The sequence below is a fragment of the Cynoglossus semilaevis genome, chromosome 8 (assembly GCF_000523025.1).
Source record: "Cynoglossus semilaevis isolate Cse_v1.0 chromosome 8, Cse_v1.0, whole genome shotgun sequence".
Taxonomy (NCBI): domain Eukaryota; kingdom Metazoa; phylum Chordata; class Actinopteri; order Pleuronectiformes; family Cynoglossidae; genus Cynoglossus; species Cynoglossus semilaevis.
In genome coordinates, this window is record NC_024314.1 from 16,133,358 (window position 1) to 16,155,741 (window position 22,384).

Below are 22,384 nucleotides of genomic sequence, written 5' to 3' on the forward strand. Positions count from 1 at the left end.
ATTTTTCTCTTTTATACGCATCGACAAACTGCAGACGAACATAGAGAGAGAGAGAACCAGAATCTCTTTACATTGATTTCATTTTTCATTCAGTTTTTTATTGGCGTATTAGCATATATACTGTCTCATTATCTGGGGTAATGAGACGTTTACTGCAGTTTTGGGGGTAAGCGATATCAACTGATACCAATATGTTCCATATATTGGTATCAGTTGATATTGTAATAGGAAATAAGGTGTTAGAACAATATCGTTATCGTATGGGATATTAGCAAAAGGTTAATATTACAACGCAATGTCATTTGGATTTTGGAAACATATATCACAGTATCTTCTGCATATGGATTCATCATAAGTATTAACAAGGGTAAAAAACTCAAATTAAACCTTTTTTTTTCTCTTCTTGAGATTCCATTTAGACCATAGACCTTAGACCTAGACTTACTTTATTTGTTATTGGCTTGTATTGCAACCGGAATAGCAGGCATTGTATGCAGCAGAAAAAAAAAAAAAATATATATATATATATATGTGTGTGTGTAGCAAAATAAACCTAAAAATAACTATAAAAAAAACTAAAAATTATTACACAATATTAATATAAAATAAATGTAAAATTACCGGTTTTAAAAATTTTCAAAAGTAATAAAACGTAAAAATATTAGCTAAAACAAAAAAAAAATCTTTTGAAATTCACACTGAAAAAAGGCCGTTTTTTTTTTTTTAACCTGCTGTGTTTTGTGTTCAGTGGCGGTCGAACGATTATGGTGCAAGGAAGTGGTTTTGATCTGATCCAAAGAGCCAGCATCAAAGTGCTCCCTTTATCAGACGAGTTTTCAGAGGCCACTGATTCTGATGAGGTGAGTGTGGGCGTGTCCGTCCAGTTTTAACTTTGCTGTTTTCTTTTACCTCTTTAGTATAATTTAACTGCAGTTATTATTTTAAGAGTTTTGCTTTTTTTTTTTTCTTTTACAACATTTCTTAAACTTTTCTCGACAATTTTGCATGCATGACGGAATTTATAAACTGAACTGGACTGTGGACAACACACAGTCTTTTCTGGACTACCTCTCCGTCCTGTGGTCTCAACTTGTCTCCCCCTCACCCACCGCCCCTCGATCCTTCAGTTTGTGCAGGAGTCTTTGAGCAAGAACGACACCATGCTGCAGTTCTACTCGCCGCCAGTCAACAGCACCATGGACACTCAGTCCCTGAGGACCGTGGTGCAGCTGGACAACGTCATGGAGGAGCTGAAGAACTTCGACTACCACCCTGACCCCGTCTTCAATAAACTGGCCAATAACAAAATCACAGAGACCAGTGTCATCATTGTGACGGTGACTGATAATATTTTTCTTCATTAGATTGTTTATGGTAACAATGTTCTGAGAAATGATTATTCATTTTTTTCCTGCTTCTTACAGGGCCGAGGTTTTTCCAAGGCCACGACGGCCAAAGAGGCGAAGGCGTTTGTTGGTGACGCTTCCTGCACCGTGAACATACTGCAGGTGAGCACACGCAGGAAGAATCATATTACAGAAACACGAGTTTGTGTTTTCCAAAGTTGTAATTGAACTTGGGATGTCCAATAATATCGGCCCAATATTAGCGTAATTATGTAATATCTGTAAGAATCTTTATCGGTTTTTCCTCCGATATTGAAAACTCGATAACACAAGGCTTGGATTTCACCAAGTGATGTCTGCCCTAAAAATAGTTTTGGGGGAAAACGGCTGTACTTGAAAGTGAAAGTCACTAGATGGCAGCACTGCAGTTCGTTTTGTTATTCTTTTTTATTAATCAGGGGAACTCACACAGGGGTTTGTACAGATAAATAAATAAATATTTCCAGGTTTATATGGTTAAGTTTATGTGGGACATCCCTAAATGAAACCCTTCTTTTTTCTCTTCTTTATCTCTTAACTACATTCACAGGACGACAAGTTGATTCTGGATGCACCATCGTCGAAGCCCAGCGCTCGATCCAAACGGCAGCGTAGAGACACCAACAACAACCCGCTAGATCTTGTGGTAAAAACAGACAAAAGAAATGAGACCAGGAAGACCTCTGCTACTCCTGCTATGAGAAACTGAAGTTTTATAAAAATGACTTACTCTTTCTCTTTATAGAAAAGCATTGCTACTGCTGCCTCCTGTGGTCAGTTTGTGTCAGTGAGGTCAATCTGAACAAAGAATTCCCAATAGTAAAGTCACAAAATGACAAAAGATATTGTGACAAATGAATTACTTCTTGGTTGAACTGCTGTAATCTCATGTTTTGTATTGTTGGAATTCTAAATATATTTAACTTCACCTTTTGGTTTTTGTAGAATAATTTGAAAGTTTAAAATTTTTAAATGTACTAATATGGTCTCAAATATTTTCTACCAAAAAATCATTTGTTTTTGCACCTAAAACTATGGGTTGAAATCTGTTTCCAGGTGAAGTTCGGTCACGGTGAGTGGTTGGTGGATTCAGTTTACTACGAGCCAAAGTTTTCGGATATTCCTCTGCACATCATCATCCCCGCCGTCGTCGTACCGATGCTGCTCTTCATCGCTCTGTCCATCTACTGCTACAGGTGCGACAAAATGAAATCAGAGTTCAAGAAAGAAACAGGGGGAAAAAGCGCTTTTTTGTTTATATGTCCGTGCATGTTTCAAACATAAACAGGAGGAAGAGTCAACAGGCTGAGCGAGAGTATGAGAAGGTCAAACATCAGCTGGAGAATCTGGAGGAAAGTGTCAGAGATCGATGCAAGAAAGAATTCACAGGTACCACTGGAAATAGCTTTGTTATATAATCCGTCATTTCTTTCTTTTCAGTTACCAGTATAACAGAATTGCCTATAAATAACAATATACTAAAAATACATTAGAAAATAGTCATATTTAATGAAATATAATTTAGCAAAGCAGCATGAACGTGACGTATTTGTGCATTTTTTTGCTTATAAAATTCATCAAGAGGGCCGGATTGAACTCCCTAGCGGGCCGGTTTTGGGCCCCGGGCCGTATGTTTGACATCCCCACTCTAAGTTATTGATTTTCTGAAAAAGTTTTGGTTTTTTAATTATGTTTTGCTAACTTTTTTTTATTCAGAAATGAAGTGTTTGGACAATATTGGATATTAGCAAAAAGTTATTATCGGACATCTCTGATCACTAGACATTTCAGGCGACACATGGGGTCGCGACCTTATGTGACCACCCAAGACACCCAAGTTTCTTGTAGCTTGTTTTCGTGTCATAATATTTTAATATTTTTAAGTAATTTAAACCTTTTTAAATCTTCAGGAAATGTTGTGTTATTTAGGTTTAACTTTGTCCTCAAACAATTTTCAGTTAGTTTCAGTTATTTGTGTTCAGGGTTGTGAAATACATTCTCAGATGTTCATACTCATCTCCATTCCAGCCTCCTTTTTTAAAATTTTTATTTTGTCGTGTTTCTCCACATCAGACCTGATGATAGAGATGGAGGACGCCACCAATGACCTGAGCGAGGCCAGGATCCCTTTTCTGGACTATCAGACCTACACTGACAGGAATTTCTTCCTGCCCTCCAAAGACGGCACCAACGACACCATGATCACAGGGAAAGTCGAGATCCCAGAAGGTCGCAAAGCCATCGTGGCCCAGGCTCTGAATCAGTTCTCCAACTTGCTCAACAGCAAGACTTTCCTCATCAATGTAGGACATCGAGGACTCATTATTTCAAACAGTTTGATTTCTTCCACCAGTGAAACCATGTCTGTGTCCACCTGCAGTTCATCCACACTCTGGAGAGTCGCCCCGACTTCAATAATCGCTCCAGGGGTTATTTTGCCTCTCTCCTGACGGTGGCGCTGCATGGAAAGCTGGAGTACTACACCGACATCATGAGGACGCTGTTGCTGGAGCTGATGGACGAACACGTGCAGAGCAAGAACCCGAAACTGATGCTGAGAAGGTTAGTGAGAAACAGCAGGAGCAGTTTTTATGAAGGTTCTCGAACTGTGTCGTCCAATCATCTTCTCCGTGGGGAACATGGTAGATTGTCAGTGTGGAGTAGACTAATGAAAAGCCGAGTTACTGCAACTTCTTTATCATTGTTAGGGCAATCGACAAAGATGAAAAACACTTAATCAGATTAATTACATTATCAATTACATGGCTTCATGATATCATTATTAATTATTCTATTATTAATTAATGTTAATTGTGACATTGTAATAATCCACAACAACAACCCTGTAATTAATTTGATTAAACATATCATGATTAATCAAAGTCAAAAAAATGTAATGATTAATCAAGATTCATCAGAATCAAAACCATTTTAACGATTCATCATGATCAATCGTTATGTTTTTCTATATGTTGCTGTAACAAAAGGACATTTAACATCAGGTAGATGTATAAAAAATATGTCAAGAAAATAATGCAAAAATATGTTTGTTTTTTTTGGCAGTGGTTTAATAGGATCATTTTGTCTGTGTTGTTACAATGCAAGAACTAACATCGATAAAGTATAAGCTGTATTACAGTTTTTTGAATCAACTAGTGATGATTGAACTTTTTATCCAGAATCAATGGCTCTGGTGATCAATCTTATTGTTTCCTGTCCAGGTCAGAGACGGTGGTAGAGAGGATGTTGTGTAACTGGATGTCCATCTGTCTCTATCAGTTCCTTAAGGTAAAAAAATCATCTTTTCATTTATTCATTTAAAGTTCTCTCTGGGCTGGTTCTGAAACGTTCGTAATAGAAATCGTTGTGATATGTTTGTTTCCACCTAAAACTAAAACATTTTCTCGTTAAATCTGTAATCTGTATTTAATCTAATAAAGCCTTGGCTAAAGAGTCAGTTTCAGAGTGGGAATCAGTTCTGTGTGTGTCTGTGCCCCCCCCCACCAGGATACTGCTGGAGAGCCTCTGTATAAACTCTTCAAAGCTCTGAAGCACCAGGTGGAAAAGGGTCCGGTGGACGCCAAACTGAAAAAAGCCAAATACACTCTGAACGACACTGGACTCCTGGGAGATGATGTGGAATATACTGTCCTGGTACTGAGCCTCAGTTTGGGTTTAACTAGTATCCAGAATTGAAATGAAAACTGATGTTAAAATGCTAATATCTGTGTGTGTGTTTTTCAGACACTGCAAGTCTTGGTTCATGGTGAAGGTCAAGATGTGACTCCAGTCAAAGTGTTGAACTGTGACACCATCACTCAGGTCAGTCTGACTGACGATGTTGATGACGATGATGTTTGTTTGTTGTGTAGTTGAAATCCTACAAGTTGTTTTTATTATTATCATTATTGTTGGGTCGACTTTTTAGATTACTACATTACTACATTATTTTGAAATAATGCTAGATTATCTTTGAACGAGGAAATTAAATGGATATGAATTCTCTTTACATGAATTAAATTAGTAAATAAAAGTACACTTTTCATCGGCCCGGTAACAAATGACCTATGGACCAGTACTGGTCCGTGGACCTGGGATTGAGAACCCCTGCTAGACAGTAGAATATGGTCATTTTTTTTACAGTTATAGTCTTGGCTAAAAACAGAGCTTAACGTATATCATATTTTAACAACCTTGTTATGTGATATTTCTTTCTTTCAATATTTTTTGAAAGTTCGATATAATGCTATATAAAAAAAGAAATGTGTACAGCGGTACTTTATGTTTAAAAATAAAAAATTCTGTTCCAGGGTCATCGATCAGGTTTATAGAAACCTACCATACTCACAGAGACCAAAGGTGGAGACTGTTGCACTGGGTAAGACAACAACAACACAACAACAACAACAACAAATAATAATAATAAGTAAAAGTTTGAAAGTCACATATTTTTATTAATCATTATTTGATTAATCAGAATTAATCGTGATTAATCTCAATTAATCTTGATCATAATTAATTGTGACTAATCATAATTGTCATTGTGTGATTATTCAGATTAAAATGTTTTTATCTTTTGGCAGCCATTGTTTGTTTTAAGGTCACTGTTTAAAATCATTAATCTTTATAGTTTTTTTTACTTCACTGTTTAAAATCATTAATCTTTATAGCACAAACTGACCACGGGGGGGCAGTAGTGAAAATTCACATTAATGCTCACTTCCTCATATGACCTTAGAGTGGCGCCCTGGCTCCACAGGTCAGATCTTGTCTGACCTGGATCTGACATCACAGAAGGAAGGACGATGGAAAAGATTGAACACGCTGGCTCATTATAATGTAAGTCTTATCATTTATCTGGATTTTTGTTTTCTCATAACTGAAAATACTTTTGTTTCAACTTTTAAAAAAATATATTTTCATTATAAAGCATTGCTTTTTTGGTCCTGAGTGATGTTCCTTGTTTTTTAGGTTCGAGACAACGCCACCTTGGTCCTCTCCAGAGTATTGCACACACAATCATTTCACCAACACCAGGACAGTCATGAAGAGAGTATGTGCATTTAAACTACTCGTAAACACACACAGGTTTACCCTGCACTAATCAGAGTCACCTCAGACATGGTATTTTTGAGTTTGAGTTCTCTCTGTTTGTGTCGCACAGGAAGTGCTCTCCTGGAGGACGACAACACTTTCCACATGGTCCGGCCTACGGATGAGATGGACGAAGTAAGTAAGTCCAAGAGAGGCAGCATGAAGGACAAGGCCATGACCAAAGCCATCACAGAGATTTACCTGACCAGACTGCTCGCTGTCAAGGTAACAACATCATTTTCCTTTATTTCCTAACATCATTTACCTCGACATGGGCAACTCGCAAACGTACAGTGTTCTTTCACAACGAAGTGTTTATAAAAATGAGGGTAACTGCCGGAGCAAGAAAATGGATCTCTTAAATACCTGTAATTGCCTAATCTAGAGAAGTAACATTCTATGCAGATGACGCTGTCACACAAAATCCCCCGCAACGATATCTGTCATCAAGCAACAGACGGATTTTTGTAATGAGTGAAATAACTTCATGTGTCGCCCCCTCCTGTTCAGTCTCTTGACTAACATTGTTTTGTTTTTTTTACGCAGGGCACATTGCAGCAATTTGTGGACGACTTCTTCCGCTGCGTGTTGTGTTCAAGCTCCGTCGTTCCTCCTGCCGTGAAATATTTCTTTGACTTTTTGGACGAACAAGCGCTCAGGCATGACAACGTGGACGAGGAGACGTTGCACATCTGGAAGACAAATAGGTTAAAAACAACAAGTCAACAACTGCCAAGTCGCTGTAGTGAAACAGCTCTTTTATCCATCAACTGTAAAAAAAAAGGCTAATTCTATAACCTTCCATCCTCAGTCTGCTGATGCGTTTCTGGGTGAACATCCTGAGGAACCCACACTTCATCTTCGACATCCACGCCACTGAGGTGGTGGACGCTTCACTGCACGTCCTCTCGCAAACGTTCATGGACGCCTGCACCAAAACAGAGCACAAACTCAGCAGAGTGAGTTCACTGCTAATGATTTTATTCTGTGCTTGAAAAGTGTCACGACTATAGCAATTCAGCTGCTGAGCCACTAGGGGGCATTACAGAGAGTTTGAGTCTTGTGCGTTTAAGAATTTCCACATAATTCTGTCTTATCTCTTCCCCGACTCAACTCTATTTTTATTTTCCCTTTGGTAAAATGTCAGAAAAGTCAGTTATCGCATAACTCGCCTCATTCCCACTTGTCACCAATGAGGCGAGTTAAGTGGCAAAGTGTTTTCGTTTATTTATTTATTTTTTAATAAAAAATCGTCAGTCACGCCCCAGAGCTGCTTCATCAAAGGGAAATTGCCCAATCATGTCATGACCTTAAACTGTTTTTGTCTCCGTCTAACCGTAGGAATCTCCCAGCAACAAACTGCTCTACGCAAAAGAGATTTCCACTTATAAGAAGATGGTGGACGAGTGAGTTGAAGCCCGTGAAATGTTCCTTCCTCCGGGGAATATTCCATTGTTCAAACAACATGTTATTTTCGTTATTTACTTTCTGACCAAAAGATTTTCCTGAGCTAACAGTTTGTGTGTTTGTTTTTTGTCAGCTATTTAAGTGGAATCCGACAGATGGTTTCCGTCAGCGATCAGGACATGAATACGCACCTCGCTGAGGTTTCAAGGGTACGACATGAAAACTCTCGGCATGTTTTTCACCACATTAATTATTAGAGGTCTCATAAAATGGCATCACTTTTTTTAATATGATTTGGTTAGGGATGCTCGATATTAACTTTTTGCCGATATCCGATATTGTCCAAACACTCAATTTTCAATTCCGATATAGACCGATACCAATATAGCGGGTCAGTGGTGGCCTAGTGGTTAAGGAAGTTAAGTGCTGCCTGCTCACTGAGGTGATGGGTTAAAACAGTGTTGTACAAACCACTGTATAAGTTACTATCAGCAGCATTCTGCCTACAATCCCCTGATTATTAAAATATTAATATTGATATTAATATTAAAAGATTAATAAAATGTGTTGCAATGCTGCCATCTAGTGGCTTACACTTTCATATACAGTTGTTTTTCCCAAAAACTATTTTTAGGGCACACATCATTTGTCAAAACCCAGGTGTTATCAGGTTTTCATTATCAGAGAAAAAAATGTTAACAATTCTTACAGATATTACATAATTATGCTAATATTTTGCTGGGAATGTCGGTCGGCCCATGTTATCGGACATCCCTAGTTTTGGTTCTTGGTTGAACACCTGTACATTTCTTAAATCCTTTGTCTTGTTTGCACAGCAACACACAGAAAAGCTGAACACTCAGGTGGCCTTACATCAGCTCTACCAGTACGCCAGCAAGTACTACGATGTGGTAAGAAAACAGCATTTACTATCAATACTACCAGGTGTCTGGTAGGGGGCGCTAACAGATTATGTGCCAATGTTTCTTATAAACATCATATGCAGATTTAAAAAATGGGTGATTGTCCCTTTACAGATCATCCAGTCGCTGGACGAAGACCCAGCAGCTCAAAACAAACAGCTGACCCTTCGGCTCCAACAGATTGCTGCTGCCCTGGAGAACAAGGTCACTGACCTTTGACACCTAACTTGAAGGAGGGTGCTGCAGTCACGGGGAGAAGGAGGAGCTTATTTTGCCACAAATCACAGGACTTTGTTGTTACAAAACTCAAAGACTCGCATAGAGGGAGTTTATCGGACTGCCATAAGTGTAAGGACTGCAGTGGGCGGAGCTAAGTGGAAGCTGGTGACCATATAAGTACTGAAGAGGGAGGAGTCAAAGGACTTGAGTGTTAAGCTAAAGTCAAGAGAGCTGCACAATTGTACGATCATGGGCTTCACTTCTTATGACGAGCACTAGACGGCTGCGTACAAGAACTTACGGGAAAGAAGATAACCCTGAAAAGTTATTTTTTTATTATCCACTAGGGGACGTATTGTTTGTGTAACCTTTAGACCAAGGAGGACAACATTTGTTTCTCTCAGTTTGGCTCGAGTTAGATGGATGAATAAGGAACGATGAAAGAAGAATTTTTGTTGTTAAAGAAAAACTGTTGAAGTAAAGATAGTTTGCTTAGCATTTTAGCCTTTTTTGACGTCGGAGTTGCACAACGTTGGGACATTTTAAGACTTTTTTTCTGGAAGAAAACAAAAGTTTAATTGAATTCGTCTCAACTGCAGACATTAAGTCAGCTGTTGTATTTAGAAATAATCAACCAATAAAAACCAACCACGGTACAGACCACTGGTCAATCAGGATTTCTGGTTTGGCCTTGAAAATGAATTCAGGGTACGATGAGTTAAGCTAAACCCTAAACAAAAATATCAGTTCTATTTTTTTTTTTTACCACAGTATTTATAATTCTATACGCCGCCAAATTTTAGTTTTATGATGTAGAAGCTTTAATTTGAAGCTCTGCATTATTTTTTACGAGATTAGATTTATGAATTTTTACGAACTGACTTCGCACCACTTGTGTGTTTTTACTTCCTGTGAACAATCATGACATCACAACTGCTTGATCATGTGACCGAAGCAACCAAAAACCCACTTAAAAAGTGACTTTCTCTTTCTGTGATTTTTTTTTTTTAAACCATGTATGATTTATTTTCGTTTGTAATACACCCTGCATTGACGTTGCTGCATTTCTCTATATTTTTCTGTGCACGACGTCAGAGCAGGAAATGCCTCTTGCAGATTAAGTGCACATAGACTCTTCAGAAATGTTGGAAATAAATTTCAAACCAATGTCAAAATATTTTTAAAATGTGTTTTGTTTACATCTTTCCAAATATTCTTGACTAGCTCTCTAACGTTGCACATGCCATTAACGTAACTAATTTATTTGTACAATATTATTGTCATTTTTTTGTGCTGCCTAATTTGTTTTCTCAGTTACCGACGAGTCCTGTATCTAAGAAAGGGAGCCAGGAGCTGTGGAGCCACGTGGGTGAGTTTTATCTAATTACATTACAGGAAAATAAAGTAAAGATTTCTAAATATATAATCGAATTAAATCTAACCAAGTCTCCTAAATCATATTTATTCTGTGTGTCGACGTCAAACAAACAAGAAGACTTGTGATAGAACAAGTCAGACTTTATTCAATCACAGAAAATATGGACAGGACATTTACGATCCTAATAGAATTCTTTTGTTATTCATAAAGCTCATAGAAAATGTTCTGTTTAAATAACATTCCAGAAGCATCTTAAATAAACAAATAAATATTTCAATTGTTCCAAAGTTTCCTGGAAAGAATAATTCTGTAATAATTACACGACAACAGAAAAAAATTCACCAGTGCACTCGGAAATATTAACCAATATAAAAGTCAGTGCACTAGAACTTTAACATGTCAGTGAAATGTGGCAAATAAAAATTTCAATATTGCTTTAAATAAATCTGCGAGTCTCACACTTCATATTTTCTTTCCAAGAAACTTTCAAAGAAAGCATTAGCCGATAGAAGATGAACAGACTAAAGTCCAGAGAGGGAAATTGGCGATTTCAGACACAGGAAGTGCTGCGTCTCCGTGAACTCAGATCACTGATGGACTTAGAAGTAAAATGGAATAAAAATTTCCTTGTAAATAGTTTTTTTCTGATAGAGTATAAACATTTCAGAGATTAGAAAAAATGTGATTAACTAATCCATTATTTAATTTAAAAATTAATAGAATTATCAAATGCGGAGTTGTTCTTGCAGTTTGTTTTTTTAGTGATGAAAACGTCAGGTTATAAATTAAATTCTGTCACAATTTCTGAAAAATATATATTTTTTAAAATTAATATGAAAGCACACTATTATTTCTAGAAATCAATAAATCGGATAATCAGTTTAGAGTTTACTATAAAAAATTATGTTTGTTGTTGGCACATTAACGAGAAAAGTTAAAAATATATTAATATTAATCAAATTTGGTTTGTATAACAGAGTAGTTGACATACCCTTCAATTATTTACACTTTTCTTAATTATTTGGTTGTTTATTAAAGTGTAAAAAAATAATTGTGAACATGGAAAACTTTTAATGGCCCTTTATTTATTGACCAGATTGTGTCGTGGTGACAGAAAATTGATTTAACTTGGTGGTTTAAATGGTGGAGTCTTAGATCAAACTCAACAGAACAGAAGGTTCAGCTGATAAGGACGATAAACACCGAACCTTATTTTCTAACTTCTAATCAGTTCCCCTAAAATAAAACAAAAATAACATTGTCTTGTGAAAAGCCTTGAACTGTGTCTTAAACCTGCGTGACATTAAGTGCCTAAAGTGGAAGAGACCTAATGGTGAGAACAGACGTGGGGTAAAGGTGTCCTTTCAGCTGAGGTAGGCGAGGACAGAACGCAGACCAGAACAGTGGTGGAGGGGAAGGGTCTCAGCTGAGGTAGATCTGAACGTACAACAGGTGAGAGTGTGCTCAGCTGATGTAGGTGAGGACCACAGACTGAATGGGCAGCCTGCAGACCGGGCACAGCTTGTTTCTCTTCTTTAGCTTCCTGGCGCAGACGTAGCAGGACATCAGGTGACCCGTTCGTCCGTGGACGATGCAGCCGTTCTTCGGCCTGGACTGACAGATGAGACACGGGTCCAGACAGGAGTCCGGGAGTCGCCATTCTGCTGACGAGCTGCGCTCCAGCTCTGGAACGCTGGTGCTGGAGGCTGGAGTTGAAGGCTGAGGCGACGTGGTGTTCGACAACTGGAGCAGCTCCTGGGAGTCAAAGGAGGAGGAGTAAGAGGACGAGGAGGGCTGAGAGGAGCAGAGGAGATCCTGGGAGCAGGGAGCTGAGGAGGGGTTGGAGTCTGAGAGGTGCTGTGATGAAGGAGTTTTTGCTCTTTTTCCATCTGGAACGTCCATTCCTTCATGTTCCTCCACGTCATAAGCTTCTGAGAAAGGAAAAAATAAAGCCTAAAATTCTAACTCTTGACCACTAGATGGTGGTGTTTGGTCAGAAGCGAAGAAGCCCAAAAAACTGCTGCTGCTAATTTGACCACACACAAACAACTGGAGATGCAAATACCTGCAGCTTCTTTGGCTGCTGATTGGCTGGATGGCTTTGTGGGCAGGGCTTTATGCCAGTAAGGGGAGGTGTTATCCAAACCCCTGGACTCTTCTGGCAGCCAATCCCGCCTCAGAGTCCAGCAGCGCAGACAGTTTCTGGGAAGAGGAGGATTTAGTTCGTCGCACTTTACACACCTCCAGTAATCCTAAAAAGAAACCAAATAAACAAACAAACATATTTAGCATAAATAACCATCAACATAATGACAATGGTGAATATGTGTGCGTTTTTTGAGTGTGTAAACTCACGGCTTCGGTGATCTCTGTGTCTTCATCAAAGGAGTCGTCTTCATCATCGGCCTCAAAGATGGTAACTTCATAAACCTGACAAACAACAAACGACATTAAATATGTCATTATATATGTTAAATAACATACATAACATAGTAGAGGTCAGGGCTGCATATCAGCAACTACCTCGTGATACCATACTATCACATACTCTCATGAATGAGTCATTCATGTAGAATTAGCTTAGCGCCATCATGTGAAGGCTTGAAAAATTAGTTTAAGTTTTTGTGAGAAAGTCTGTTTAAAATGAGTGTATGTTTATTGTTTAAATATCGTAACGTACCACAAGACATCATTTTGTGACATATCGTAGTATCGATATTTTGGCACACCCCTCAAACAGGTATTCATTCTATTATAGTAATGTTTAATGTTTATAACGTTTTTGTTTTACATTTCGTTCTCAGCCTCAGGTGGTGCCAGTTGAGAAAAATGCGAATCAAATGCTTCACCTGATCATCAGCTGACACCGATGCATCATCCTCGTTGTAATCATCTGAATCGATGGACTCCACTTCAAACTCCACACTGAAGTTGTCACAATCTGACTCGGGGCCTGGGATCGTAACCTCTGACTGTGCGGACTGAAACAAATGGTTAGAGTCAGACAAGTGTTAAAGTGTGAAAAGGTTCCATGTAATGAACTCGGCTTCAGTCCCTGGTTTAAGCTTTTCCAGTTTCTTTCAGGAATTTTGATTCTCGTGTTTGTGGTTTTATTCTCAGGCTAAGAGCTGAGCTTTCGCAGCGTGTGTGTCTGTCAGATCCTCACCGTGCTGTGCGTGTCTGATGATTGGCTGCTCTGTAAATCCCGCACTCTCCCCAGTCCACCAATCACACACCAGGACAAGCTTTCATCAAAGGTCAAGGAGTAGCTGTCTGACCTCCTCCTCTTCCTTCGATCGTCCTCCTCCTCTTCATCCTCTGTTTCTCCTTCATTTTCCTCCTCCTGGACACTGTGGGAGGGGCCTAAATTACAAAGGGGGAGGGGTTTCAATCACCACATAAACGGACAGGTTTACGATGAGAACGAGGAGGATGAACTGCGTTATTCACCTGCATCACTGCTTCTGCAGCTCCTGTGTCTCCTTCTCCTCCTCCTCCGCCGTCTTCTCCTGTCTGGCGAAGAAGAGCGACTTTCTGAATCGGCTTCCTAAAAACATAAAAAGAAGTCAAAGGACGTTTACTTTAGTTTTTGTTTTTCCAATTATAAGAACGCTTTCATTAGTCATTTAAAAATGACAAAAATCATCATTTTGACACCAGACTAAAGTGGTTTGTCTCACCTCTGTGTTAGTCTGATTTTGGCTGTGTCCTTCTCCAACACTAGATGGCACATCTTCACAAAGACATAAAAAAAGTTGAGTTTAGTTAATTCACATTTCCAGATTAGTTGGAGAAAAAAACAAGGAAGATTTGAAGCGGCTGTACCTTCTCTCACAGTCTCCAGGTTTTTTGTGATCATTGCAAACAAAACTCTGAAACAGAAATGCCTTTGTAAGAACGTTGGTTTTTAATTTTCAATCACTAAACTACAATTTACTAATCCTGTCCAACCATTAAAAGTTTAAAGAGGATTTCTCTTCTCACCGTGGTTCTTTCACAGAGAAGCTGTCGACGCCCAGCACTCGGCCCAGTTCATCCTGGGCGCAGTGGACGATGTGCTGCTGACTCTGATCATAAAGCTTCTTCTGGATGATATACTGACCCAGGTAAAACATCACCTGAAGGAACCAAATGTTAAGAACCACAGCCATAGTTCTATATCAATATTCTACAGCACTGCATGGATATTTTAATTTAAAGAATTTTAAAGATTTTTAGTAACCTGGTACTAAGCATGTAACAGCATTGTGTGTTTACTGTCAAAGTTTTCTTACAATTTAATTGTTAAAAGAAAACTTGGTATATTGTTGTTCCTACTGTATCACAGTATATCACAATATGTATAGTTGCCCCTGTATTGTGATAAGTATCATATCGCCAGAATCTTGCCAATACACAACCCCAATAAACAGCAGTAACTTTGACTCTTTTTTCTGAATGGATAAAGTTTTGCTGCTGTACCTCCTTCATCGTGAGCAGATCTTTGGTGGCTCCTGCATCCTGCAGCAGGGAGTGAAACTCCAACTTTGGTCTCACCTGAAATCAAGTAAAGCAATCGCTTTGAATAAAAGGTCAGCGAATGGACAGTCGATGAAGGCTCAGGAGTCAGTCTCACCAGTTTGTCTTCATCTTGAGTGTCAGTGCGTAGCCCTTCTGCTGACATTGTGATTTGTATTATTCCTGTGCATAGACATGAGATTTATATAATAACAATAATGAGTAGATGTCATGCTAAAAAAATCTATGTAACATTTAATCTATTATAATTTGTCACCCAAAAACTGACTATAATAGGAATTTCATGCTAATCTTAAATCAAACCACTGAGGTATTAAAACCTTTAAAAAAAAACTAATGAAGTGTTTTTTAACTGTCTAGTTCACATAAAATGTATTCAAGGTGTTTACAAGTGACAGAGAAACACAATATTAAAACCACAACATTCATCAGGTGTTGGTAAAAGAACAGAAGAAATAACCAAAGATGTGAATATAGTCAAATAAAGAAATTCATATTTACCAGTTTTCTTGGGGAGATCTTTCAGCAGAAGCAGCTCATCCTGTGCAAGTAAACGCGGATAAAGTGCAGTCAGAACAGAACAGAGATTCCAGGTTCTTATTATAGAGCAGCTGAAACATGTCAGGACTAGACCAGGAGTTGAAGTTTCAGACTGACTCCTGGTCAGCCCCAACGTAGCAGTGAGGCGTATCTGTGAGTCAGCAGCTGCTGCATGTGTGTAAACTGACTGTACCAGCTGATTCAATCACACTGTGTGTGTGTGTGTGTGGGGGGGTGCGTTCTCTGTAGTAGACATGCTGAGACTAGTCCACTGTGACTCATCACCTCTGTGTGACTAACGACCACCAGTGGTTACCACTCAAGAGTGGTAACCAGTGTCACCATGACACTGCTGGAAAACTCTAGGCTTCAACACTCTCACTGTCAGTGAGGATTCTAGACAATATGTCTACAGGTGATGACAGAAACATTCAAGTCTTTCTTAGTCTGTCTCAATTTATCATTATCAGCTTTTCCAATGGCTAGCACGTGTGCTAAAAGTCCAAGATTTTTAATCACAAGTCCATGTTCACCTGTGATGAACATGCAAGTAGTTTATCAATATGCATCTCTTTGCATGTTCAAGCATATTAGAATTAGGAATGGGTTGATACAATACTTGCTATCAGCCTGATATATTCAAAATTTCAGGTTCCAACATTGTTAAAAAAACAAACCCAATACCTAAGTCCATGGTCAACATTAAAATGTATTGAATGTATTAAAATGTAATATCATTTTCAGGGTGTTAAACTATACCTTTTTTAAATAGCTCACAGTGACCCGTCTGTTTGTCAAATTACAACCGTATTCTAAACTAGAAATTGAATTGAACTAAACTAAACTAAATGAGTTAAAATAGAACTTGAATTGAACTAAACTAAACTAAATGATAACTGACACAAAATCACCTTTGTTACATACATTACGTTAAAACATCGTCAACATAATACTGTTCGGGATAAGCCTCAACTTGGTTCTTTGGTTATTATTTATGGTTGTGTCTAGACATTTACCGCTTCACTTTTTCCAGGGCAACTGTAGAAACACGCGAACTCCAAGAGGAGGCGTAACGTCAGTTAATGGGCGGTTCTAGAACGAACTGAGAAGAATATGCCCGGACATGTCCCGCTCTTGCGCTCTCCTATATACATATACTATCTCTGCCTCTCACTCACCAGAAAAGCTTACGTGTGCATGTGCAGTGGAAAAAAGTTAAACATTTCCCCCTGTAGTAAATGAAAATGAAGTAACAATTAGCTATTGTTTAGAAGAAGAAGAAAAAAAGCTCGCCCCCAAAAAAACCCAACCAGAAACTAAGTGTAACTATGTAGTACAACAATTCGCGATATAAATACAATATCGAATAACAAGCACAACTTTAACCATATTAAGTCTTTAAAATTATCTGACTCCTTTTTTTGCTACGCATCACATATTTGCTCACATATACGTTGACGTCAAGTTTAGAGTGAGTGCAGTGTTTCTCCTTCGTAGCGCTGGTCCATTTACTCAGGAAAACCCGAGGCCCCGAGGCCTGTTAGCATAATGTTTACCACAGACTACAGCGCCGTCGCTTTTATTTAAAAGACGTAATTTAGGGTTTAAGTTTCAAAAAACAAACCCGGTCTTTACGCACCTTTGCAGATGCTCTCGCGTAGATTGAATTGAAATCCTCAGATACTTTTCATACGTTTTCCTATCCGTTCCACATGTGATGCTGCTAAAATGTGGCTTTGTTGACACTTGTTTCGAAGCGCCTCTACTGGCCGAATACGGACGTCACACAGTAATTAATAATCCTGTTATTTGAAAGACAACAACACAATTCTTGCTTTCTCATTATTTTGATGTATCAATCTATGTGAGGGTTTCACAATATTGCACGAAATGGCATTTTATAAAATTCACTGTAAATATTTTTTATTGTTATACTAGATTCCAGGATAGCAATGCATTTTTTTAAGTTTCATAATTAGGGCCACATCGAGAAAAATCTGACAATGTGCAAGAACGTGTTGCTTACATCATGATCTACGCGGCACACTAAAATGCAACGATATGACATTATGTTATGACAAACTTTTTGTCATAATTTATTTATGCTTTCCTTTTACAAGAAAAACAGAATAAAACAATGTGAAATGTGGTTTTTCATTTAATTCAAAGTCTCACTGGTAACTTGTTAACTTTATTAACTAATTTGATTGGGGAAGTGAAATTTATAAGCCAGGTCTTTTGCTTTTTGTTCTTTCTCTTTTCAATAAGTATAAGCCAGGTCTGCTTTTTGTTCTTTCTCTTTTCAATAATCTCCTTTACGCGTATTTCTTTTTATAATTCTTATAACTTAATTAAATCACTGACATTATGGTTAACGTTCATCTCAAGGATTAACGCTTTTCCTCTTAATGCTTCATAAACATGCAGAAAGTGCAGTACATTAAGTATGTTTTATCTAAAATATTGTACTGTACAGAAGAATGTTTTAATTCTATGCTGCTTTAAACGTGTGAATCATTTACTCTTTCTGACAATCAATGGTTCGCACTGTTATTTTGTTATTATTTTCAATACGTTTATCATTTTTATGTATGGTGTTTTAAAAACATTATACAATAATATGACGGTTGTATATGACGTTAGGGGGCAGTAGTGCCCCACTAGGGATAGATGGCTGTAGAAAATCAAAAAGAAGAGTTAAAAAGAAACGCGAAGAAGAAGTTGGAGCTGTGAAACCCTCGTGAAGCGGGAACAGACAGCTTTGCTGACATGGAATGGTAATATAAGCACTTTGGACTTTTTAAAACGAATTTGGTCACAATGATATTTACTAAGCGTCCGAGAGTTTGCTGTATATGCAACTGCGTGTTGGTATCGGCTTAGTTTACTCTCATAGCTGAAGCTAAAAGCGTCAACAGTCAATACAAGGAGATGCTATATTGCTAACGTTAATGATTCTTGTACTTTACTGTGTAAACAACATATTTACGAATGTAAATACTTTGTAATGTAATTTACTGAATTTAAGTAAATTTGTAGAGAACTAAAAGAAATACACATATACGTAGCTGTTTACTGTACGTGTAATACTAAACTATTATTTGTTGACAACATCCACCTACAACTAGTTGAATCTAGTTAAACCAATTCGTTTTTAACTCACTGTAGTTATACTGTAAGTCCGCCATAAAACACTTACAAGTTTGTTTTAACTTTTACTGATAACGAAGTTGTAAGAGTACACCATGAATGATGAGAATAAAACACGTAACAAATCCGGTCTGTGCAATCACTACAGACAGACATTCGCCTCTCATCCAAGAGGCTTCATCAGTTCTATACTGTAAATATTATCTTTCTATATGTCCCCCATTTTCTTTTCTCTGTCTTGTTGATCCTATTTAAATGTAACTGTCATTGTGATCAACACTGCAGTACTTTTAAAAAAGTGCTAGTTAATAATGTGGAAATAATAAACCATTTGAAGGAATAATGTTACTAATGTTATGAATATGATCCATATGTGATTATGGTTAAGCTTTTGTGTTTTTCTTTCGGGTGATCAGGGGTGTGAGTGAGCTGCCGTCTCCTGTGGTTCGAGACGATGAGGTGACAGTTGCAGCCCGCAGGAGAAAAAAGGTGGCCTGTATCCTTCCTGTCACAGATTATGGGATTAAACAAAAGAACTCTCTATCAGTACAGACTAGCTACATTTAAGGTGTAAAAACAAACAGTGTATTATAAAGTTTTTATCTATTGTGATGGCTCTTTTTTATCAGACTAATCTGTTTTAGTCACAGTTGTTTAGTTGATAACTACCTATACGGTATTAAGTTTCCCATAATGCTTTAATGCTAACATGTGAATGTAATGGCTTTGTTTACTCTCTTAGTTAAAGCTAACATTATTACTCTAGAGAGACTCTAGAGTCTACAGTTAATGCATGGAGATGTTAAAATGCTAACATTTGTGTTGTTAAAAAGGAGTGTAAACACTAGCTTTACAAATGTTAATAATATGTAATATGAATTTTATTTATATTAACAGCCATTAACTGTCTAATACTAAACCGTTTTCTAATAACAACATCCATTTACAAAGAATTGAATGTAGTACAACTGTGTCTGTCTTTTTCATCACTTGCCATCAAATATTTTCTGTCAGTCTTATTTTCTTGACTACATTCTCAGTTCCGTCACCAGGTGGTGGCAGTCCAGTCAGGTCTACAGTAACTCCTGCTCGCCCTCTGCTGAGGGCGACTCCTGCTTCACTCTTCAGACAGGCTGGTATGACATAAACATGCAGGTCATTTTCCCAAGTGCCTGTAATTAAAACTTACCACTTATTATTGATTGTCTCAGTAACTCCCAGAGTTCCGGATGTTTCCTCAATTTTGGCTCCAGATGCTCGAACTCCTCGATACACACACACACCCAGGAATGCACTGAGTAGTTTGGTAAGTCACAAAACACACAAGCATTTTTAATGTTATTTCTAGTTTGACTACATACAGGAGATAATAGTATTTCCTGCATAATATAGAACCTGTATCGTGCATATAATTTTTCTTGGGTGGACCTTGTGTAGAACCTGGATGACAGTGACTGGACCAATAGCATGTACACCTCCCCAGTGTCAGGCCTGGAAAATACCAGCTTCTACACAGAAGACATCGCCAACTGCAGCTCTGCTCTCCTGAAGGAGGACGATCCAGGAGAGTCGGGTGAGTGAAACAAACCATAGCATAGCAAACAATTACACTGGTCTTTAAAGCAACTTTTGTACTTAGTCAATAATTTTCCCCCTGCAGCTGCTGCCAGTCTTTTCCCAGAGTTCCTAGCATCTTTTTTGAAACACTCCTCATCCGCTGTGTTTGAGCTGCTGGAGGATTTTCAGACACTTTGCCAGGAAAAGGTTTGATATTCCCAGTGGCCTCTTTTATCAAGAGTCGATATGCTAGACACAGTTAGCTCACTTTTACTATCGCATCTAAACTTGTTGGTTTTGTCAATTTTAAGGTGGACGTGCTGCAGTCTGTGGTTCTCAGAGCAGGCCAGAACAGTAAAACTGCAGGAGTGCGGTGGCTGCTGCAGCAGGAGAGCAACACGTGGAGACTCATCAACACCCTTTATAAGTACTTGTCCTTTCGTCTTCTTTCTGATCACTAACCCTCTCGCTATTTGGTGCATGCATTATTCATTTCAACCATGATCAACTGCTGATATAAACACTGAAAGCCTGCCAAAAATGTGCCGAATGAGCAAAAAAACAATTTTTTTTTTTTTTTTACTCTTGGTCATTGACAGATCCTATTTTATTGTTTTTCTACAGAGACAGAGTGCAGTTGTCGCTGGAGGACGACCTCATGGCAGACATTGTGGTGAGTCACAGCAACAACAAAAATATACTTGTCCTTTTGAATCTCTCAACAGAGGTCGACTCAGGGTCATCATTCCTCCTACAACAACACAAAGTCCAGTTGTCTCTTTGAGAAAAACGGTCCCTTTTCATATTAATTGGGTCATTCTCATGAAATCATTAGTTCACCATGGCAGTAATGATCTTAGTAACAAAACATGCATTATACTAAAATAACAAAACATAATAAACAAATCTAATAATTCTCTCTGTATGGACCAAAGAGCAATTTCAATATAGAAACTATTTTATTTACGTTTTATTGCATTTTATGACAAAAGTTATGTTTCTGTTTTTAACAGATTAAAACAAATACATCCTAGAAAAAATTAATGGATTTTTTGAAAAATTACTAATTTAATTTACATGTATAATAATAATAATGAAAAAAGAGAGATCTCCCATCATTACGATTTACATGTATAATAATATTGAAAAAAGAGAGATCTCCCATCATTACATGTCCAGCTCGTTTTCCACATTTAAAAAAGTGTTTGATAATGTTTTTAAAGAAAAAGAGGTGTAAATAATGTGTATTTAGGTTCATGAAGTAATGTTTGTTTAGTCATCATGGCTTCTCTGTTACTAGCAAAACATGCTAATGTTTCCTATTCTAGGCAACACCATTCTCTCTAATTCTCAGCAACAATTTTAGGCCAGGATTTCATTAGAACCACCCAGGATAAGTCTTTGATTCGTACATAAATTACACTATACTGACAAGAGGACTGTTATTTTAGTGATTTAAAACTACAGCCATGTTTGTGCAGAATAAAGTTTTGGTTGTTCAAGGAGAGCCTGAGAATTGAACTTTTTTTTTTTTTAGGCTCCAAACGAGAGTGAGAAGATAGTCGTGGAGCAGCTCTTTCAGAAGGATGCTGTCATACGTCACAGTCAGGTCACATATATCACACATGTTCATTATTTTTGCTGTTTTGATTTATCAGATAATTAACTGATGGTCTGTTTCAAACATGTAACAGCTGGTCGTTGATTGGCTGGAGTGCATCGCCAGGGATCAGATTGGAGATTTCTCTGACAACATAGAATACTACGCCAAAAATGTCTGCTGGTGAGTTCACGTGTTTGTTTTGTTGATTTTCACAAGTTGTCCTAATTCATTCAGGCTTGTATGTAAGTTTGTTTTCCTTGTGTCTTAGGGAAAACACACTTCATGCTCTAAAAATGAGGAGGAAGAGCGGCACGGCCTTCACTGTTCCTCTGGTCACTGAGCTGGTCAGTTATATTTTAAACAAACAACAACAAATATCCTGTTCTTTGTATTAAGAATTTCAAATATTTGTGATTTTTTTTTTGTGAAGCAAAAACAAAATTCGAAAAGCAAAATAATCTTTTTGTTTGTGAAGCAAAAACAAAATTCGAAATGCAAAATAATCTTTCGTACATACAGGACCCAGATGCTCCCCTGCGACAGCAGCGCCCTCTGGCGGACCTGGACAGAGAGGACGACGCTCGGCTGCTGAAGAATCTGTTCATGCTGA

The 22,384-nt window shown here is 37.9% G+C and overlaps 3 protein-coding genes across 4 annotated transcripts in view; 2 read left to right on the forward strand and 1 right to left on the reverse strand.

Moving 5' to 3' along the window:
* LOC103382457 (plexin-B2-like) overlaps positions 1–10,203 on the forward strand; it is a 55,633-nt gene extending 45,430 nt beyond the window's left edge. The window contains exons 21-41 of the mRNA XM_025058143.1: positions 666–860; positions 1,128–1,337; positions 1,425–1,508; positions 1,936–2,031; positions 2,442–2,581; positions 2,674–2,774; positions 3,459–3,688; positions 3,766–3,947; positions 4,607–4,673; positions 4,893–5,039; positions 5,130–5,260; positions 5,696–5,763; positions 6,124–6,224; positions 6,357–6,438; positions 6,550–6,704; positions 7,026–7,186; positions 7,291–7,438; positions 7,821–7,885; positions 8,020–8,095; positions 8,723–8,797; positions 8,924–10,203. Of these exons, the coding sequence (XP_024913911.1) occupies positions 666–860; positions 1,128–1,337; positions 1,425–1,508; positions 1,936–2,031; positions 2,442–2,581; positions 2,674–2,774; positions 3,459–3,688; positions 3,766–3,947; positions 4,607–4,673; positions 4,893–5,039; positions 5,130–5,260; positions 5,696–5,763; positions 6,124–6,224; positions 6,357–6,438; positions 6,550–6,704; positions 7,026–7,186; positions 7,291–7,438; positions 7,821–7,885; positions 8,020–8,095; positions 8,723–8,797; positions 8,924–9,028 (2,619 nt within the window). The 3' untranslated portion in view covers positions 9,029–10,203. The remainder of the gene's footprint in view (positions 1–665; positions 861–1,127; positions 1,338–1,424; positions 1,509–1,935; positions 2,032–2,441; positions 2,582–2,673; positions 2,775–3,458; positions 3,689–3,765; positions 3,948–4,606; positions 4,674–4,892; positions 5,040–5,129; positions 5,261–5,695; positions 5,764–6,123; positions 6,225–6,356; positions 6,439–6,549; positions 6,705–7,025; positions 7,187–7,290; positions 7,439–7,820; positions 7,886–8,019; positions 8,096–8,722; positions 8,798–8,923) is intronic.
* Positions 10,204–10,525: 322 nt separating this feature from the next.
* Positions 10,526–17,413, reverse strand: mdm2 (MDM2 proto-oncogene). 2 transcript variants are annotated; one of them, XM_008315250.3, is made up of 13 exons: positions 17,104–17,413; positions 15,426–15,465; positions 15,022–15,086; positions 14,868–14,942; positions 14,391–14,524; positions 14,232–14,278; positions 14,087–14,139; positions 13,857–13,953; positions 13,573–13,769; positions 13,256–13,387; positions 12,762–12,836; positions 12,472–12,658; positions 10,526–12,337 (listed from the first exon to the last, which is right to left on the reverse strand). In XM_008315250.3, the coding sequence occupies exons 3-13, from the start codon at positions 15,067–15,069 to the stop codon at positions 11,871–11,873; spliced, it is 1,512 nt and encodes a 503-aa protein (XP_008313472.1). In that variant the 5' UTR covers positions 15,070–15,086; positions 15,426–15,465; positions 17,104–17,413; the 3' UTR covers positions 10,526–11,870. The 2 variants fall into 2 exon arrangements, with proteins under 2 accessions (XP_008313472.1, XP_008313473.1); XM_008315251.3 differs by lacking the exon at positions 17,104–17,413 and adding an exon at positions 16,481–17,075.
* Positions 17,414–18,092: 679 nt separating this feature from the next.
* nup107 (nucleoporin 107) overlaps positions 18,093–22,384 on the forward strand; it is a 10,072-nt gene continuing 5,780 nt past the window's right edge. Inside the window, exons 1-12 of the mRNA XM_008315253.3 lie at positions 18,093–18,241; positions 19,031–19,110; positions 19,655–19,750; positions 19,826–19,920; positions 20,052–20,187; positions 20,275–20,378; positions 20,483–20,598; positions 20,796–20,844; positions 21,709–21,780; positions 21,866–21,954; positions 22,043–22,118; positions 22,294–22,384. Coding sequence (XP_008313475.1) covers positions 18,234–18,241; positions 19,031–19,110; positions 19,655–19,750; positions 19,826–19,920; positions 20,052–20,187; positions 20,275–20,378; positions 20,483–20,598; positions 20,796–20,844; positions 21,709–21,780; positions 21,866–21,954; positions 22,043–22,118; positions 22,294–22,384 — 1,012 coding nt within the window. The 5' untranslated portion in view covers positions 18,093–18,233. The remainder of the gene's footprint in view (positions 18,242–19,030; positions 19,111–19,654; positions 19,751–19,825; positions 19,921–20,051; positions 20,188–20,274; positions 20,379–20,482; positions 20,599–20,795; positions 20,845–21,708; positions 21,781–21,865; positions 21,955–22,042; positions 22,119–22,293) is intronic.

What these genes read in the sequence shown, in the direction of transcription:
- mdm2 (XM_008315250.3), bottom strand. Translation starts at nt 15,069, where the DNA reads ATGTCAGCAGAAGGGCTACGCACTGACACTCAAGATGAAGACAAACTG. An exon ending in ACACAGAGATCACCGAAGCC is followed by an intron (nt 12,659 to 12,761) that starts GTGAGTTTACAC and finishes GTTTCTTTTTAG; the next exon opens with GATTACTGGAGGTGTGTAAA. An exon ending in AGCAGCCAAAGAAGCTGCAG is followed by an intron (nt 12,338 to 12,471) that starts GTATTTGCATCT and finishes TTCCTTTCTCAG; the next exon opens with AAGCTTATGACGTGGAGGAA.